Below are 20,911 nucleotides of genomic sequence, written 5' to 3'. Positions count from 1 at the left end.
ACTTTCCCATTTTCATGATTCCGTTTCACTAATAAAACTGAAAATACACTATCGGGAAGTACCTTTTACAACAAAACTCCCCTTAAATCCTTCCAAAAATATAATAATAAAAAAAAAACCCCTTAAATTTAATTCGTTTTATTAGTAGTTTTTAATTATGTTTTGATTCCAGTTAATCTTTTTATGATCTTTGCAAGCCAGTTCCATTAAAACACAATGTCAAATTTACTTTAATATTTATTATATATAAGCACATTATACATGTATTAAATAAGTCCATAGACTGACAAACATTGATTTAATTTGTGTCTTGAGTTTAATCACTAGAGGTCGCCAGATTACTGTGCTGCAAGCTTTCCATCAGTGTAGATGTAGTACACTACTGTAGTACACTACTCCGACTGTACATCACTGGTGCTGAATTTGGAGCCGCATACTAGCATACTACTCTCACTATTTCTGCCATAGAAAGATATGGTTAATGTAGTAGTAGTATACTAGTATGCTGTCACAATTTCAGCATGTGTCCCCGAGTGCGTACTTCACTGTGTATAGCGTTTATGCTAATATTAACCACTTTACAGAGGAGATTGTGACGATTTGATGACTTTTTGAGTTGCACACAGTTGAATTTGAACATAAAAGGAATATTATTAAGATAAGGTTTAGCTGGATGCTAATGCTGTCATGCAATATATATATATATATATATATATATATATATATATATATATTATTGACTTTTTGTCATTTTTATGTTCACCAAAGTACGATTTTTTTCTTATGTGGCGGGATTGGGCTTCCATTGTATTTGTATCTTTCCCATAAATAATAAAGTACATGTTTTTAGTACGTACTCTAAGTGTTATCGCTATGCTGAGCGGACTACATTTCCCAGCATGCACCAGTCGCGCCGCGCTCCGCCCACCGAACGTCCTTCTCTCCAAATGGAAGAGCAGCAGCAGCGGCTGGCAGCGCAAAACTCCCGTATTTGGGCTGAAAAGTGAAACATTCCGAACCGAAGCAACACAAACACCGGGATTATCGATGATCGGCGGGGGACAAGCTGTCGAACCGCCGCGAACCAGAACCAGCGACCCGGTTCGGCCTCCGGTCCGCCCGAGTGTGTGTTTCTGACACACACACACACACACACACACTAGTGTTGTTGTTGTTGTTGTGTTGGCTCGGTCCATCCCGCAGTGATTCGGGCCTCTGGACAAACGCCGGGCGTTCATTCGTGTGTCTGGACTCGTTTGGATGGATATGTGACACAAACACGCGTCGCTCCGGGTTCTGGTCCAGGATCAGGATGGAGAACCCGCAGAAAGCAGGTCCGCTGCTCAGAGATCTGACCCGAGCCTTCAACCACTACAACAAACACAACGGCTTCCTGAAGAAGAACCTGAAGGAGACCATCATCTTCTTCAGAGAGATCCGACAGAATCACAGCAACACCTGCAGCAGCAGCACATCTGGACTCACTCCGGATTCAGGTCAGTCCGGTTCTGACGTGTTTGAACAGAGACACCGTTACTTATTTACAACTAGTAAGCGTGTTTTTCCAACAATTTCATCATTTTTAATTGTTTTATTTCTATAAATAAAAATAAATATGATCATTAGACTGCTACAATAAACACATAATATGCATTATGAATGCACTATTTATACATTTTTAATATATTTATGCTAGAAACGATTTAAATATCTATTTTTGGCTGTCTAATTGTTAAGCTACACATTTCTCACGAATTTTACTGTTATTTATACACTATTATTACTATTTTGAATTAGTATTCAATGATTTATTTTAGGTTTTAGTACTTTTGTTTAAATCCTAATATTTTTTTCGTTAAATTTTGTTATATAAAATTATTTTAATTGAATATTTTCTAGTTTTAGTTTTGGTAATTTTACTACTTAAACGTAAACCCATTGTATTTTACGTATTTCTAACTTTTTAAGTATAAGTTTATTGTACGTTTTTATTTATTGCAGTTATCTAAAACGATTTTTAATTGTTTTAGTTTTAGTTTTAGTTCGTAATAAGAACATATAAAGTTATTTTAAAAGATCATTAGGTTACGTCACCTGTAAATACTGTTGTTTGGGTTTTATCTTTAAAGACGCGACAAATAAAGTTATTGATCAGTGGAGCTGTTATCAAACGACTATAAACAATGAATATCGGTTGAACCGGTTATCAGTGTGTTATCATCGGTGTGTGATTGTGTTGTTAGTTGTCAGTGATTCCTGATGACTGTGTGTGTGTGTGTGTGTGTGTGTCCTGCAGGAGGTTTAGTGTTAACAGCAGAAAATGTCTTGAACAGGATTTAGTGTGAAATAAGCAGCTTAACTGCTGTGAACAGAGTCGCATTCAACTGAACCAAAGTACTAAACACTCGACAATACTTCATACACTCACACACACACACACACACACACACACACACATTGATTCTGCTGAAAGATGTATGTCACAGAAACATGTCCAACTCATATATCGCCATCAAATCTAAAGACAAAAGTCAGAAATTATATTTGACATTAAAAATCAAGCCTGTTTTTAAACGTTTTTTGTTTTAATATTATTTTCATGACATTTTTCTCTAAGTTCTCATCAATGTGACATGTAAGAATTTGAATGCGTCTAAATTTTGAACAATATGAGGAATATTGTACTGTTGTTTACTTTGATATTGCACGTGTGATTATGAGAGAGAAAGTGTGTGTGTGTGTGTGTGTGTGTGTGTGTGTGTGTAATGTCTTTCCTGTAACAAAAGAGTTTAGCTTGGTCTGACGCAAGTTTCCTCTGGTTTCTCAATAAAATCATTGAGCTGGTTTAATCTAGCACAGAAAGCATTGGTTTCAGTGACACTGTGATGTTGGGTCTCGTCTCAGACTCACTGACGTCTCACAGAGGTTCAGTTCACTCTCACGACCTTTGACCCTGGCCCACGTGACCCCCGGTCTTTTCCCTGGACCGCACACACTCTTGCGTGTTTTCATGTATGTATTTGCGTAGATCAGCCTGTGATTTATAAAAGTACGTGCGTCTCAGTCCTCAGGGCCTGTCTGATCTCGTCTCGTGTGTTTCTCACTGCTGTGTTCAGGCTTGTTTTCAGCACCGTTATGATGGTAAGCACCAATCAGAGAGCAGCGTTTCTGGCCACGCCCTCATGAACTCACGTAAATGCACAGAACCTGCATTCATGTGCCACAATCATACAGCTTCATCGCTGCTTCAATCTGTAACAAACAATATATTCAAGTCTTCGATGTTTTCCACATTTGAATTCTTATTCACTGTTTATGCATTGTATTTTTTAAAATTTTATATTATGTAAAAAGCATTGCTTTTAACAAGTAAATTGCAAATTAGTGACTTTGAATGCTACAAAAACATATATATAAACTTTTATTATTTCAGTTAATTAATTAATTTTATTTTTTGCACAATTTTATTGCTAATCATTTAATTACAAATCAGTGCAGAGGCCCTCACATGACGTGGGAAATATAGCGGCCAGGAATTTCCTCGTTTTACTAAATCATGTGCATGATATAATAATTTGTTATCTCGATTTACTAAATTGTGCACACAATATAATAATTCGTTCCCTCGTTTTATTAAATCGAATACGATAATGAAATCAAATCAGTTAAATCAAAATCGAGGGAACTAATTATATTGTGCGCACGATTTAGTAAATATATTACTAATATATATATATATATATATATATATATGGGTCAATGACGTGACGGGTCATTTTTTTGTCCAAAGGCTTTAATAATAGATATGACATCCAAAGTATGTAAGGTAGTACAACTAGATCTCTTTTATTGAATCCAAAAGGTTTTAATTATATTTTCTACATATAAAGGTATTTTGAAGATTTTGAAGTGTCAAAAGGTCATTTGGTTTAACCGTCCAAAGGCCAGTACAGCCATTTCATTAGTGATTAAAATATCTTAAAATGTAATAAATGTATATATTTTTTTATTCTGGCATGATTTTATAACATCATATATCAACATAGTGCAAAATGGTATTAAAATTATGTGTAGAACTTTGTTATGAGAAAGAATGTCCGGAAAAATGAATTTCATTGATGTCATTCGGAGTAACCAATATAAAGGGAACCATTTTGGATCAAGTCATGCGGTCAGTATCATGTGACAGGATGTGACATCATTCAGACACCTGCAAAGGATCACATGGTCATGAAGTAAAGTAACTAACTTTCTCCTAACTATTTGAAAAATTCATGTTTTCACTTGTTCATACGCATGAAACATCAGGTCATTCGGTACAACCGCTATAAAACATGGAAAATGTTGTAATATTTTAAAAAATTGTAGTAAATAAAAAGTTTGTTCTTTTGCTAGCTAGCTAGATATCAGCCTGTTAGCGTTGTTTGAAAATATTGTCATTCGGTAAAACTGAAATTTTGGTTAAACCGAATGACTTTTTGGGTGACAAATTTTGTCCATCTTGTAAAAAATGACGAAAGCAGTGTTAATTGATTATAAAAACCACATAATCTCATTGTTAACACTTAATAAAACTTCAAAATTAATTATATCTCCATTATGTTTTTGTACACTTTGAAAAACCAATTGATTTTTTGTCAATTGTCAATGACCCATATATATATATATGTGTGTGTGTTTATTTTTGTGATAAATTTATAATTTGATTTAATTTTTGTGCAATAAATTTCCAATGAGCAAGTTTTAATGCTACAAAGCATCACTTTATAATTTTTAAGTTTATTAATATATTTTATTTTTTGTGCAATTTAATTGCTAACCATTTAATTCCAATATATATATTTAAAATTGTTTTACATTTTTTGTTAACCATTTAATAGCAAATTTGCAACTTTGAATACTACAAAACATGCATAAATTTATGTATTGATTTATTTATTTATTATAACCGCTGTTACTCAGATTAAATATGATTGATGAGATGATTCTTGTCCTTTTACTGGTGATGTTTCAGCCTGTTCAGACGGCGAGTCTCACTCTGAGAGGCGTCGGTATGTGAGCGCAGCATTAATCATCGGTTTAGGGTGTGATGGCGTTTGTTAGCATGTTAGCATGCAGCAGTCAATCAGATTACGGCGGGAAGCCGCGTGTGCAGTGCTGTTGTATAAGGCAGTGACTCAGCAGCACTGGGATTATGAGCACTCCCTAATAATATCCAGAATGACTCGCGGCTCTGTGTGTGTGTGTGTGTGTGTGTGTGTGTGTGTGTGTGTGTTTGGTTGGTCCGGCTCAGAGACGGTCATGAGATGCAGGCCTCAGGACACACCGGCCCAAAGCTTGTTTTTCTACACACTGAAACATCTCAGACACTAGAAACATCTGCCCTTCCGTGCTTTTCTGAGAATCAATTCAAAGCTCTGATTCAGTGATTCATTTGCGTCATAACTCTAAAATCTTTATAAAAGTCTCTGTGTGGCATTTTTATGAATTAAATAATTTTTTCCTCTAGTTTTTGTGACCAATCTGGTGGTAAATCTTCTAATTTAAATATTAAAATAAATTAAAATTAATTTTTTTTAGTATAAATAAATGTAGGTAAATATTCATATATATATATATATATATATATATATATATATATATATATATATATATATATATGGTAATCGTATGTCTCCTTGTCTCTCTCAGGTCAGCTCAGCTGCATCTCGTTCCCGCGTCACGATGAGGATTATCTGCAGAATGTTGTCGGTAGCACCCCCTATATTCTCATCCTGGGTCAGGACTGTTCGGCCCGATACCAGCTCCTGAACTGCCTGCTGGGAGAGAGGCTCCTCCCCCTGGGCTCTGAGGCGGGCGGGGCCTGTGGCGCGGAGGGCGGGGCCTGCAGGAGGAGGAAGTTGTGTTTCACGCACGGCCGTCAGACGCGGTTGAGTCTGGCGTTGCCCGGACAGTACGAGCTGGTGCATCAGCTGGCGGCTCACTGCGGCCGCTGGGATACGGTGCCCCGCGAGGACCTGGAGATCCAGGAGTGCGAAGATCCCGCGCAGCGATTGGCCGAGCTGGAGATCACGCTCCATCACGCACTGCTGCAGGTCAGAGGCTCATGTAGTCCTCATGTTTCTCTCAGTCACATCAAATATGGTTTCATTTGTTGAGATAAGTTACAGAAGTAATTGGAAACATCAATCAGCTTCTCATTCTCTGGTGTTTATATAACCCTGTTCTGTGGATCTGGTGCACTTCACATGACCACAGATAAAAAAAAAAAAAAAGCCCACTAGTTGCTGCTATGGTGATGTGTGTCTCCATGGTGACGGGAAAACTGTGTCCCGGGAGCCTCCTATAAATACTTGGTGGATTCGGTCATGGCTGAATTCCTTTCTTTCATGAGTTCATTTGTTTTCATGAGTGAAAAGAATTCTAAATTCAGTACTTGGACAGGTTCAGACCTCTCTTAGATCAGACTCAAATTAGTCGCAAATCAGACTTCAGTAAGTCTAAAAATCCTCAGATCAATCTAATCAATCTCTAAACAAACCTATCAAACTGATCAGTTTCAGATCAGTGTCATATTCAGATCAGGATGTGAAATCAGTTAAATCAAGCTTTTGAATCAGTCACAAATCAGACTCAGTCTTAGATGAGTTGTGAATTAGATTCAGATTAGTCTAAAACACTGAGATCAGTCTGCTATCAAACTCTGATCCGTTTCGGATCAGTGTCAAATCAGACTCGGATCAAAATCAAATTTGTTTTGAATTAAGATGTTTTGCATCAGAATCATTAAGACTCGGTTCACTTTAGTCTGAGTAAGATCAGTCTCAAATCAGACTCTGTCCTCAATTAGTCTAAAACACTCCATTCAGTCTGTTATCAAACTCTGATTAGTTTCAGATCAGTGTCGAAACATAATCAGATCAGACTTCTGGAATCAAACTCAGTCCGATCAGATGGGACTCAAATCAGAGTCAAATCAGTTTTGTTATCAATGTCTTGGATCCATTGATAATCAAACTTGGATCAGTCTCAAATCAGACTCACTCTTATCTCAGTTTCAAATCAGACTCCAATTAGTCTAAAAATACTCATTTCAGTCTGCTGTCAAACTCTGATCAGTTTCAGATCAGACTCAGATTGGTTTCAGATCTGTCTTGAATCAGACTGTGCTTGAATGGGACTCAAATCAGAGTCAAGTCAGTTTTGCGTCATTAAGGTCTTGGATCAGACCTTAAATCAGATTTGGAATGATTGACCAAAGTGATCCGAGTCTATTTTCAGTCATTCCAAATCTGATTTGCAACTGATCTAAGACCTTAATGACGCAAAACTGACTTGACTCTGATTTGAGTCCCATTCAAGGCAGAGTCTAATCTAAGATTGAGTCTGATTTGAAACTGATCCAGGACCTTAATGAGACTGATGTGAATTTAAATTTGACTTGAGTCTGATTCAAGACAGATACAAAACCAATCTGAGTTGAATCAGAGTCTGATCTGGATTTGACACTGATCTGAAAGTGATCAGAGTCTGATAACGGACTGAACAGAGTGTTTTAGATTAATTGAAGTCTGATTTTGACCAAAGTGATCCGAGTCTATTTTCAAAGTCAGATCAGTCTCAAATCAGACTCAGTCTTGGATCAGTTGCAAATCAGTCTGCTAGACTCCTATCAGAGGATCAGATCTGTCTTGAATCGGACTTTGCCTTGAATGGGACTCAAATCAGAGTCGAATCAGTTTAGCATCATTAAGGTCTTGGATCAGTTGCAAGTCAGATTTGGATTGGTTGAAAATCAGACTCAGATCACTTTGGTCAAGTCCTATCAGTCTCAAATCAGACTCAGTCTTGGATCAGTTGCAAATCAGACTTCAATTAGTCTAAAACACTCTGTTCAGTCTGCTAGACTCCCATCAGAGTCAGATCAAATTCTGATCCAACAGATTGGTTTCGGATCAGACTCTGGCTCGAATGGGACTCAAATCAGAGTCAAATCAGTTTGGCATCAGACCCATTAAGGTTTTGGATCAGTTTCAAATCAGACTTAATCTTAGATCAGTTCAGACTTGGGTCAAAGCAGTCTCAGATCAGACTCAAACAGTGCGTTAGTCTCAGAACAGATTTTCTGCATGATTCTCTCTTGCGGTTTGTGCTTAACTCGTGTGTGTTTGTTCAGTGATGTTTGCCGTCACACACATCTGCTAGAATCACGCCTGCTCTCAAATGAACCCCGTCTGTTTTTGGTCGGCACACACATGTTAGCGCCCAGGCGTTAATTAGCGTCCGTCCCTGAGCGGGGCTCGTGGTTCGGTCCCAGCGTACGCTGACGGCGGGGAGTGAAATCTGTGCGTCCTGTGAACACATTCCCAGCATTCCTGCTAAAACAGACACACACACACACATGTGTCTTTCTGTCGAGAAGCGTTAGCTGCAGTAGTGGAGAGCGTGTTTGATGCATGTGAATCAGATCTTTGTTGGGTTCAGGTCTGATGGGCCCGCGGCTCAGCCGGCCGTTTATGAGGAGCCGTGTTTGCAGGCCATCTTTGTTCCAGAGAGACTTCAGCGCTCTATCGCTCTTGTGTCAGAGACGGCACTGACTGACTCTATTGTCCTAGTGTGCTAGTGCTCTTTATTCTCTCTCTGCCGCTGCGGGTTTGGATTAATCATACAGTCGAACTTTGACCCTCCCTATCTAATATTTCTTGAACCCTTTCGCAGACGAATACACTCCTTTATCTGTAGAAACACCTACACAAGCTCCATTTCACACAGTCAGAAAACATGTTCAAGATATATAAGAAACGTCTATGATTAATATCACTTTGCAGATATATTAAAAATCTTTATGCAGATTGGAAATATTGTGGATCTTAACTGGTTGAGATGTGTGTATTGAAAATATCCTAAAAAAATTGATCAAAACTTTTCTTTTTTCATTTATCAGGGTTTTTTCATATACATTTTAGTTGACAAATTACAGTTTGACTAAATTTTATTGACCAAATATTAAAATTTAATCGACCTTTATTGACTTATAAAAATATTCAAATACATTTTATTTTTATATATTTGTTTTGTTTATATATTAATTGAAAAGTCAAAACAAAAACATTGTGAAAACTGTTTTTGATATGAAAATTTGATCTTCTGAAATAATATTGTGTACACTATTGCCATTTTAAATTTGAAAAGTTACATTTTAATTAAAAAGTGTGAAATTAAACCCAATATTGAGACATTTTGATATATTGTTAATTACTCATTGCTTGAAACATGCATCAGCATTTAACATGATGAATGTGTTTTGCTGACAGGAAGTGAAGATCATGGTTCTTCCGTGTCGTAACGTCCAGCCCGTGGAGGAGGCTCTGGAGGACTGCAGGCGCAGCATCCTTCCCATAATCCTCTACGCCGTCAGCAAGGACACGCTGAGCCCGGAGCAGCTGAGGGAGCTGCAGAAGGTGCGCGAGACTCTGCCGTACCCCGTCTGCTTCATCCGGATCCCGACGGGCGCATCGCCTGAACCGCCCCGTTCCGCGGAGAAGGAGCGCAGCGCTCTGTTCACGCAGCTCGCGTCTCTGGAGCTCATCGGCGGCTCGGCGGGAAACTGCGCCTGCGGGGCTCCGGCACAGACGCCCGGCAAGATGCAGGGCATTCTGGGAGAGAGTCTGGAGCGCCTGCACCGCGTGTTGGTGCCGTTCACCAGGCAGGTGCTGCAGAACCAGCAGGTGGAGGCGGCGACGCTGCTGAACGCAGTCCACTGCCGCTGCCTGGACCTCTTCATCAACCAGGTGACCTTACAGAAGATCAACTGATGTGATGTTCAGGCTGAAGAGGTTTTGACGCTGTGTGTGTTTCCAGGCGTTCGACATGCAGCGGGATCTTCAGATAACGCCGCGGCGTCTGGAGTACACGCGCGAGAAGGAAGGCGAGCTCTTCTCCTCCCTCATGGCCATCGCCAACCGCAAGCAGGAGGAGATGAAGGAGATGATCGTGGAGACGCTCGGCAGCATGAAGGAACAGCTGCTGGAGGACGCCGCCAACCTGGAGTTCACAGGTCAGAGGTCAAAGCACTTCCTGCGGCATTCGGGTGTTAATTACATCACACTCAGCTGTCCAAACAGAACAATATTACAACATTTCAAAGATTTTAAATCATTGTTCATTTATATTCTGATGTTCAGTTTATTGTTTCAGTTTAGTTTCTTTTAGTTTTAGTTTCAGAGTTTGGTAGATTCAGTTTATTTTGTTTTTATTGTAGTATTTTAGGGCTGTCAGAGTTCATTCAGGAAGATTTAACAGCATTACATTTCTCCGTTTAGTCTGGTTTCATTATTTCTGCTTCATGTTCAGTGCAGGCTGGTTAAGGTTTTATAATATAACTAATGTATCTAAAACTAAAATCAACTTGTGGCCATTTCTGTTTTATTTTATTTTAGTTCAGTTTTTTCCCAGTCATTTAGATTTCTTTGAGGGCTTTTTTTTTTTATTTAATAACATCTAATTTAATAAAAAATTATAGTTTAGTTTAGTTCATTATGGGATTAAACAGTTAAATGTGATGCTCTGAAACCACTGAGAGACTAGAAAGAGAAACTTCCCCTTTAATAGCGTGTGTGTGGATCTATTGTGGTCAAACGTGACTGTGAGGGGAAATCCACTGGTAGTTATTATTGTGTGTTTGAGGAAATTCATTAGTGATAATGGGTGTCACGTGGCTGTCCTGTTACCATAGCAACAGATGATGAGAATCAAAAGTGAAAAGCTGTGTCTTGTTTCGAAGGCTCTATCACGCTCTGAGTAGTGTTTATCAGTAAATCCTTACAGCAGCACAGTCATGTAGATGAACACCATCGGTGGTTTCTCTGTGTTGCAGACATCATCATGACATCTAACTCTGAGCCCATGAGCCCTAAAGACATCAAGGTGTGCATCAGTCAGATCCAGGATCTGATCGTGATCCGGCTCAACCAGGCCGTGGCTAATAAACTGACCAGCTCCGTGGACTACCTGCGGGAGAGCTTCGTGGGAACGCTGGAGCGATGCCTGGGCAGCCTGGAGAAATCCACGGCCGAGCCCTGCGCACACAACGTCACCTCCAACCACCTCAAGCAGGTACACACATGCTCGCATCATCGCCATCGCTCACATCATCACCATCGCTTTTATTTTGACGGGTTGCTGGCAATTAAAAGTATGCGCTGTCGGTTCCACAGTGAAGCTGGGCTCTGTGTTCATTTACACGCGTGCAGCTCATGATATCAGGCGTGTAAATGCCGCTCTTCACTCTGAAACATGTAGTCTGTACATGTATTCAATTAATACCGCTCTATTTCATACCGCTCTGTGTGTGTGTCGCGCAGATCCTGAACGCGGCGTATCACGTGGAGGTGACGTTCCACTCCGGCTCCTCCGTCACACGCCTCTTCTGGGAGCAGATCAAACAGGTACGTCACCCATAATGCCCTGCACTCACACCACATGTTTTGGCCGCTCATGTGCATCTGTCCTCAGATCATCCACCGGATCACATGGGTCAATCCGCCGTCCGTCACGGCCGAGTGGAAGCGGAAGGTCGCGCAGGACGCCATCGAGAGCCTCAGCGCCGCCAAACTGGCCAAGAGCATCTGCTCTCAGTTCAGGACGCGCCTCAACAGCTCCCATGAGGCCTTCGCCGCCTCGCTCAGACAGGTCAGACCTTCATCACAGGAGTTTGATGAATGTTGACTCCTGAAACACTCTTCACCTCATCTGTGTTCCTTTGTTCTTCATTTGATTACTGCTTATTTGAGTGTTCATGGGATTGAGAAACACACTGCCATGGTTCTAATTTACCTTCATTTGATTATTATATTATATTATATACTGTGTGTATGTATGTGTATATATGTATATATATATAATTTTTTTCATTGGTAGTGACTGATAAAATCCTGTACTCGGGGATGTGTGTGTGTGTGTGTGTGTGTGTGTGTGCAGCTGGAGGAGGGTCACACAGGTCGTCTGGAGCGCACTGAAGACCTTTGGCTGCGGGTCAGGAAGGATCACGCACCGCGACTCGCGCGACTGTCGCTGGAGAGCCGGTCACTGCGAGACATACTGCTGCACGGTGAGACACAATCATATGCGTGTGTGTGTGTGTGTGTGTGTGTGTGTGTGATCTCTGTCTGACTCGTCTGTCTCTCCTCAGGAAAGCCGAAGCTGGGCCGTGAGCTGGGCCGCGGTCAGTACGGTGTGGTGTATCTGTGTGACAGCTGGGCCGGACGTCACCCGTGTGCGCTCAAGTCTGTGGTTCCTCCTGACGACAAGCACTGGAACGACCTCGCCCTGGAGTTCCACTACACGCGGTAACGGCACTGCGCCCCCTGCTGCACTGGAGACACATGACCACAGACCACATCACGCTCACCCACAAACCACTGCAGTAACACATCATGAGCGCACATACATCCAAACATTTGAGTAATTAATCATCATATTTCTGTCAGGTCTCTGCCGAAACACGAGCGGTTAGTGAATCTTCACGGGTCGGTCATCGATCACTCGTACGGCGGCGGCTCCAGTATCGCGGTTCTGCTGATCATGGAGCGATTGCACAGAGATCTCTACACGGGTCTAAAGGTACCGTCACACTTCTGTCTGCGGTTCTGCCCATCTGTCTGTGGTTCTGACTGACGTGTCCGTCTCTCTCAGGGATCCCCTTCTCTGTCTCTGAAGGAGCGTCTCCAGATCGCTCTGGACGTGGTGGAAGGGATCCGCTTCCTGCACAGTCAGGGTCTCCTGCACCGAGACATCAAGCTGAAGAACGTTCTGGTGAGGAACCGCGTCTAATTCGCGTCTGGCTCAGTGTGACGAGCTTCATAACGCTGGATTTGTTCTTCTGTGCAGCTGGACAAACAGAACCGGGCCAAGATCACCGACCTGGGCTTCTGTAAGCCCGAGGCCATGATGTCCGGCAGCATCGTCGGGACGCCCATCCACATGGCTCCGGAGCTCTTCACAGGTCAGAAACCAGTCGATTCTTCAGAATGAATCAGTCAGTGAATCAAACACAAGAGTCATCTGTTTTAATATCAGACTGAATCAGATGACTCACTCACTGAACTGACTGAATATCATTAGCATGTTAAACAGATTATTAGACAAAATGTAGAGAAACTGTTGCAGAGTCATCAATGTTTGACTCTATATTTGCATGTTCATAAATTAATAAATAAACAAGTTTATTTTGAAGTATAAAGTTTGAATCCGTCAAACTGTCAAATCAGTTTGAATCTTGGACTGATTCAGTCAGATGACTCACTTGAATGGACTCAAATGACTCAATCATGCACTGACTGTCCAAGAACTGTGTTTTTGATGAACGAAATGTTAAAAAATGATTCATACATTTAGTAAAAATATTGATGAAACTAAATCAATTTATTTACTGACTCAAATTGTTGCAACTAATAATAATATAAGTCATGTAACTCTCACTTTAATATCCTTTAATATGTAAAAAAAACACGGATCATTTAATAACCCGGTCAGATAATTTAATAACAGTCTGTAGCAGATCTGACCCTGATTGTTCACACTGTTCGTTGTAGTTTTGCGACGCCTACATTTACTTTAGCACTTAAAATGATTGACTTCAGTGTTTTGTTTTTCATTTATTTTGGCAAAATAATATGACTTTTTAATATCAGACCATAAAAATTATTGATAATTATTAATTCTATGCTTATTCTTAATATTGTACCATAAAAATATTCATTTTAAAGTGATAAAAATAGTTAAAAATGTATGGCAATTTTTAATATCAGACCATAGAACTTTTAAATTTTAAAAATTAAATAATTTTTATTGTAATTTTGAATATTGGACCATCAAAGTTATTTTCACCATATAAAAGATTTATTAAATGTATTATTTATTTTAAAAAAAGAAATAGTTTAAAATAGTTAATTTTATGGCAATTTTTAATATCAGATCATAGAACTTAGTAATTTTTAAATGTTTTTAAATTTTAAAAAATAATTAACTTTTATTGTAATATTTAAAACAATCAAAGTGATTATAATGTATTAAAGATTATTATTTAAAAAACTTGTTTAAAAAAAAGTAGTTTAGTTAAAAAAATATGACTTCAACATCAGGCCATGAAAAATATTAATAAATTATCATTTTTATAGTATTTTTTAATATTGGACCATGAAAATGGTTGTGAAAATATCGACTGTTTTAAATGTTATAGTTATTTCTATATAAAGCAGTTGTTGAGGAGTGTGGTCAACGTTTGTGTGTTTGTCAGGGAAGTACGATAACTCTGTGGACGTGTACGCGTTTGGGATTCTCTTCTGGTATCTCTGCTCCGGCTCCGTCAAACTCCCAGAAGCCTTTGAGAAGTGCTCCAGTAAAGACCAGCTGTGGACCAACGTCAAGAAAGGTCAAACCGGATCCGTTCGCCTGTGAACTCTGGGTAAAGGTCAGCGTGTTCATTGGCTAACGAGTGTTGTGTTGCTGCGTTTCAGGCTCGCGGCCGGAGCGTCTGCCCACGTTCGACGAGGAGTGCTGGCAGCTGATGGAGGCGTGCTGGAACGGAGACCCTTCCCAGAGGCCCCTGCTGGGAATCGTGCAGCCCAGCCTGCAAAGCATCATGGACCGCCTGTGCGACAATTCTGACCAAAAGAGCGGGAACCTCGAGGACTCGAACTGACGCGTTTCCCTGCATGATCTCATGAGAGACGAGCTGCAGCTCTTGTTGTGAACAAAAAAACGGACGAATGTTTCTTTGCCTATGAACAAACATGATCACACGTGTCATATCCACCGCTGCTCGTCACGCATCGAGAGATTTTACATGTAGTCGAGTTTGTGTTACAGATGAACTGAAACAGTAATTTTTAGATGGTGTTTAAACTGGTTTACATTATCCTGAGATGACATTTTTTTTAATAAAATGATTTGGACCGATTCACTGCTGCGCTGATTCAGTTACTCATTCAGTCTGAAATGTGTTTAAATGTGTTATTAAAACACTCCAGTGGCGTCATTTCAGCATCATATCAGCCATTTTTAACAAAACATTGAAGTGAAGCTGTTTGTAAATGTTTTATAGCAGCTTCACAGAGAAAATAATCCTCATATGAGACAATAGATTCAGAGTCGAATGTTGATTCAGTTCAATAACTGTCGAATATTTCATTCAGGCTAATGCTACTTTTTTCAAATCATGCTTTTGTAAATCAATTATGACATTGAAATTATGACATACAATGTAAATAATAATTGTGATAAAGTTGAAATTATGACAAAAGTAATAAAGGACAAATTGAAATTGAGTCAAAATGGACTTAAATGACTTTCGACTTTTTATTAGTCATAATTATTACTTTTTAAGTCATTCAGAATTTAAACATTTTATTTCATAATTATGACTTTAATGTTTAATGACTTTATGACAACATTTTTAAACTCTGGCAGTCACAGTTATGACTTAAGTAATAATTATGACATTAAAAAGTCAAAAGACACTATTTTTAACAAGTTTATATATATATTTATATAAGTTGATGTTTTGACCACCATTTTCATGGTGTGATATTAAATATTACCAATAAAAGTTATGACAGTTAATAATTTTGACTTTTCATCTCATAACAGGTCAAAATATTGACTTTCAGCGTGTCATGATTTTGACTTTTTAATTATTACTTAGTATGTCATAATTATAAACTTGTCATAATTGTGACTCATCTCATAATTAAGATTTATCAAAGCATGATTATTTTCTTGTGTGGAAATGGGCTTTCATAACTTTGTTTTGCAGGAAAATACTAGTTCAGTCTTTCTACTTCAAAATTTCACGTTTAATTCAGTGTGTTCTTGCCGTTACTTTGTAATTATTTGTGAAAAATCTAGTGATTTCTGAGTGAGAATTGGTAAATCTTTCACCACGAGAAATTTCTCGTGGTGAAACTGTTCATTTGTGGTATCAGGCGTGTAAATGACGCTGCCAGACGAGCAGAAACTGAGCAGAACCCTTAAATACAGCAAATAAATGATCACACGTCAGTTCATTCTGCCGCCTACAGATGATCTCAACACTAAAACTAGAGCGTTTCTGGACATGCAAAACTCAACGCTAGTTAATGTTTAGGAGTTTGATCAAAGTATGAGTGACAGCTTGAGAAAACAAATGAGACGTTAAATATTAAAAACAGATTTACTTCAAGTCAGTGTTTTACAAAGAGTTTCCAGCCGTGTTTCCAGCTAAAACTGGTTCCAGTGATGAGACTGAAACAGAAATACAGTTATAAAGCACAACCTTATGGGTATAAAACGTCTGTACAGCATGATTCTGACGAGCTGGTTATCAAAAGTCAAAAAATGACCCGTCTGGAGCCTTCCAGAAGACTGAAGCAGCAGATAAAATGTCAGCGGTGGCAGTGACATTTGAATTTTTCACAGAGAAAGCGTAAATTGTGCCACGGAATAAAACATTTAAAAATGAAATTGCGATTTTTTACTTTTTTTCCTTAGAACTGAGAGAAGTAAACTCGCAAATGTGAGGAAAAGTCAGAATGGTGAGATAAACCTGCAAATGTAAGAGAAAAAGTGAGATTTGCGAGATATAAAGTTGCAAATTATCTTTTTTATTTTTTTAGTCAGACTCGTTTATAATTTGCAATTTTAAAATATAAACTCATAATTGAGGAAAAACTTTTTGTGAGAAAGTCAAAATTGTGAGAGAAAAATTCGAAATGACTTTTTTTTAGTCATAATTGCAAGAAAAAAGTAAAAATTGTGAGATAAAAAGTCGCAATTACGTTTTTAATTTTTTTAGTCATAATTGCGAGATATAGTCGAAATTGTGAGGAAAAAAGTCAAAATTGTCAGATAAAAATTCGCAGTTACACTTTTTTACTCAATTGCGAGATATAGTCACAATTGTGAGACAAAAAATAAAAATTGTGAGAAGTCGCAATTATATTTTCTACTTTTTAGTCATAATTGCGAGAAAAAAGTAATTATTGTGAGATAAGTCACAATTACCTTTTTTAATTGTTTTAGTCACAATTGTGAGAGATAAGCTCGCAATTATGAGTTTATAACTTGCAATTGCAAAATATAAATTTGTAGTTGAGAAAAAAGTCAGAATTGCGAGATGAAGTCGGAATAACCTTTTTTAATTGTTTTAGTCAGAATTGCGAAATATAAACTCGTAATTGTAAGAAAAAAGTCAATTGTGAAATATAAAGTTGCATTTACCTTTTTTTATTTTTTCTCTCAGTTGTGAGAAAAAACTCAAAACTGCGAGGGAAAAATTCGCAGTTACGTTTTTTTTTGTTTTTTTTTAAATTCCGTGGCAGAAACGAGCTTCCATATGGACGGGTTAGAGACGGATCTATCAGCATGTGTTTTTGCGTGACGTGTTAGAGGTCTGTACAACACCGTGACAAATGTTTAAATTTACATCTGAGACCGTTGCTAATCTATAAAATACAAAGGTTTTCATTCAAAAGGTTTTAAACGTGAGTCTTTTTAAAAGTTTGTATAAAAATGTCCCCAAAATTTACAAAAAAACAAGTATCAAAAAGTTTTGTTCTCCTCCAGTGGTACGAAACGAAGGCTGTGCTGGTGGAGAAGGCATCGGTCAGCAGTTCAAGGCTTGAATCAGGAATCGGTTCCTCCTCATCGCTCTTCCCGTGATTCGCTCCTTCATTTATCGCTCGTACAGCAGCAGCTCAGTCCTTTAGCTTCATGTAGGAAATTCCCTGATATTTTCACTCATTTACAAAAAGTCAGTGTTGTTTCGATGCGGCGAGAGGACGAAAGAAATAAAAAAGTGCTTCACTTCAAGTATGTAAACAAAAATGTAAAAACGGCCGATTCTCTTCAGCGTTTGGCACGGAGGATCAGATCGGCTGTCGTGTGAAATGTAGGAAAACTCAAACGGAGGGTAAGAAACAGGAAGATTGTTCTTCGCCTCTTCATTCCCTCGTCACTCGTCAGCATCTGCAAAGAAACACCGCAGTCAGAAACCATTTCTGATTCGTGGATGGAGAAAGTGTCTCTATATGATATCAGGTGATCAATGAAGAAAAAGAAAAGTCAAAATGCAAAACATAACTATATAGTACAGAGCCCCGCACATGACATGCAGACAAAATATATCTACTTCGTTCTCTCGTTTTAGTAAATCGCGGCCACGTTGAACTAATTCGTTCCTTCATAAAAGGTGCTGATGTATTAGTAAGTCGTGGGAACGAATTGATTATTTGTGGCCATGATATACATAATTTTTTCTCGCATGTCATGTGCGGGGCTCCGTGATACTGTCAATCTCAACTGTGATTTTTTTAAAAAAATGTAACTATATTATCGTCTATATACTATATACAGTACATTCAACTTTATTTGCATACAAGCGATAAATACTATACAGCAAATCTCAACCGCGAGATTGTTTATATCGTCGCAAAACATAAAACTATCACTCACTCAGATTCAGACGAGTCATTGTCGAGCATTTTCGTCAGCCCGCTCACTGACGCCCCGTTCAGATGATCCCGCCTAGCCCCGCCCCCTCGGCCCTCGCTGGAGGAGGGGCCCCGTGAGGAGGCGGAGTCTCCGGACAGCTGGTTGTGTATGCGGTTGATGGCGTTCCTCTCGGCGATGGGCGACAGCTGCTTCTTCTTCAGGATTCCTGCGTGTCACGGTCACACGTTATAATATGCAATCATCATTCGATTTGGACTAAAGAATGTTTGGGCACGTTCGCTCGTTCAGACCTTTGTGTGGCTGCGCGCTGGTGTTCGGTAAACTGGGCAGCAGCAGCAGCAGGTTTTCCGTCCCAGGATCCTCTGGTTTGGACAGAGTCTCCACCTTCAGACGCTCGTCTGCCGCTCCTGTCTCACCGTCCCACACATCTGACAGACAGAATGGACGTCAGACACGAGCTAACAGAACTGACGAATCACGTAAATCACGTCTGTCGTACCGTGAGGTTTGATGGTGCCGCTGGTGGCCAGATTCTCCCAGCATTCCTCCTGCAGGAACTCGCCCTCATCTTCCTCGCTGTCGGACGAGTGTGTGGAGGCGTACGAGCCGCTCTGATCGTCCTCCAGCTCCGAGAGATCGCTGTCAGAGTCGGAGTCGTGATCTACACACACACGGAGGTTACAGTGAGCTGACTGTGAGAAATACACGTGTGTGTGTGTGTGTGTGTGTGTCTGTGTGTTTACCGTCCATCTGCTCTTTGTCTTGGAACAGTGTGTTGTGTTCACTCAGACTCAGGTGGCTGCTGGTCATATCGTCTCCACTGAAACAAAACAAGTTTTTAATGAGTCGTTTGTGTCTTGCTTTCCTATTAAAATATCAAAAAATATTATCAGTTAATATAAACGTATTCAAGAAGCAACACTGCTTTAAAGAGCTCGAGCATTTAAAGCGGCAGATGACAAAACTGCAGCGCGCAAAATAACAGAATAGCATTGTGCGTTAGTGTGATCACCAATATAATTATCATTACAGTTATAGTTATTAGAGTTATCATAGTTATCGTTATAGCTGCAGTTATCAGTTACCATAGTTTTCTATATGGTTATCATTACATTTAATATAGTTATCGTTATAGTTATTATAGCTATCGTTACAGTTATTATAGTTGTCGTTATAGTTCTCATTACATTTAATATAATTATCGTTATAGTTATTATAGTTATCGTTATAGTTATTATTACATTTAATATAGTTATCGTTATAGTTATTATAGTTATCGTTATAGTTATTATTACATTTAATATAGTTATCGTTATAGTTATTATAGTTATCCTTATAGTTATTATAGTTATCTTTATAGTTATCATTACATTTAATATAGTTATCATTATAGTTATTATAGTTATCGTTATAGTTATTATAGTTATTATAGTTATCGTTATTATTACATTTAATATAGTTATCGTTATAGTTATTATAGTTATCGTTATAGTTATTATAGTTATTATAGTTATCGTTATTATTACATTTAATATAGTTATCGTTATAGTTATTATAGTTATCGTTATAGTTATTATAGTTATCGTTATATTATAGTTATCGTTATAGTTATTATAGTTATCGTTACAGTTATTATAGTTATCTTTATAGTTATCATTACATTTAATATAGTTATCGTTATAGTTATTATAGTTATCGTTATAGTTATTATAGTTATTATAGTTATCGTTATTATTACATTTAATATAGTTATCGTTATAGTTATTATAGTTATCGTTATAGTTATTATTACATTTAATATAGTTATCGTTATAGTTATTATAGTTATCGTTATAGTTATTATAGTTATCTTTATAGTTATCATTACATTTAATATAGTTATCGTTATAGTTATCATTACATTTAATATAGTTATCGTTATAGTTATTATAGTTATCGTTATAGTTATTATAGTTATCTTTATAGTTATCATTACATTTAATATAGTTATCGTTATAGTTATTATAGTTATCGTTATAGTTATTATAGTTATTATAGTTATCGTTATTATTACATTTAATATAGTTATCGTTATAGTTATTATAGTTATCGTTATAGTTATTATAGTTATCTTTATAGTTATTATTACATTTAATATAGTTATCGTTATAGTTATTATAGTTATCGTTATAGTTATTATAGTTATCGTTATATTATAGTTATCGTTATAGTTATTATAGTTATCGTTATATTATAGTTATCGTTATAGTTATTATAGTTATCGTTATAGTTATTATAGTTATCTTTATAGTTATCATTACATTTAATATAGTTATCGTTATAGTTATTATAGTTATCGTTATAGTTATTATAGTTATTATAGTTATCGTTATTATTACATTTAATATAGTTATCGTTATAGTTATTATAGTTATCGTTATAG

The 20,911-nt window shown here is 37.9% G+C and overlaps 2 protein-coding genes across 2 annotated transcripts in view; one reads left to right on the top strand and one right to left on the bottom strand.

The window, feature by feature from the left end:
* The first annotated feature begins 910 nt into the window (after nt 1-910).
* dstyk (dual serine/threonine and tyrosine protein kinase) lies at nt 911-14,958 on the top strand. The gene is made up of 14 exons (XM_051910544.1): nt 911-1,496; nt 5,692-6,095; nt 9,315-9,791; nt 9,862-10,057; nt 10,877-11,115; nt 11,364-11,447; nt 11,515-11,691; nt 11,980-12,109; nt 12,191-12,347; nt 12,489-12,621; nt 12,694-12,813; nt 12,889-13,003; nt 14,297-14,431; nt 14,517-14,958. The coding sequence occupies exons 1-14, from the start codon at nt 1,313-1,315 to the stop codon at nt 14,699-14,701; spliced, it is 2,736 nt and encodes a 911-aa protein (XP_051766504.1). The 5' UTR covers nt 911-1,312; the 3' UTR covers nt 14,702-14,958.
* Nucleotides 14,959-16,196: 1,238 nt separating this feature from the next.
* celsr2 (cadherin, EGF LAG seven-pass G-type receptor 2) overlaps nt 16,197-20,911 on the bottom strand; it is a 44,659-nt gene continuing 39,944 nt past the window's right edge. The window contains exons 29-33 of the mRNA XM_051910532.1: nt 19,233-19,309; nt 18,989-19,150; nt 18,780-18,917; nt 18,490-18,694; nt 16,197-18,003 (exon numbers count right to left, since the gene is read on the bottom strand). Of these exons, the coding sequence (XP_051766492.1) occupies nt 17,997-18,003; nt 18,490-18,694; nt 18,780-18,917; nt 18,989-19,150; nt 19,233-19,309 (589 nt within the window). The 3' untranslated portion in view covers nt 16,197-17,996. The remainder of the gene's footprint in view (nt 18,004-18,489; nt 18,695-18,779; nt 18,918-18,988; nt 19,151-19,232; nt 19,310-20,911) is intronic.

This window comes from Ctenopharyngodon idella, chromosome 10 (assembly GCF_019924925.1).
Source record: "Ctenopharyngodon idella isolate HZGC_01 chromosome 10, HZGC01, whole genome shotgun sequence".
NCBI lineage: Eukaryota > Metazoa > Chordata > Actinopteri > Cypriniformes > Xenocyprididae > Ctenopharyngodon > Ctenopharyngodon idella.
The sequence above is the reverse complement of the archived record's forward strand: the minus strand, read 5'-3'. Positions and strand labels throughout refer to the sequence as shown.

What these genes read in the sequence shown, in the direction of transcription:
- dstyk (XM_051910544.1), top strand. Translation starts at nt 1,313, where the DNA reads ATGGAGAACCCGCAGAAAGCAGGTCCGCTGCTCAGAGATCTGACCCGA. An exon ending in TGGACTCACTCCGGATTCAG is followed by an intron (nt 1,497 to 5,691) that starts GTCAGTCCGGTT and finishes TGTCTCTCTCAG; the next exon opens with GTCAGCTCAGCTGCATCTCG. An exon ending in CTGGAGTTCCACTACACGCG is followed by an intron (nt 12,348 to 12,488) that starts GTAACGGCACTG and finishes TATTTCTGTCAG; the next exon opens with GTCTCTGCCGAAACACGAGC.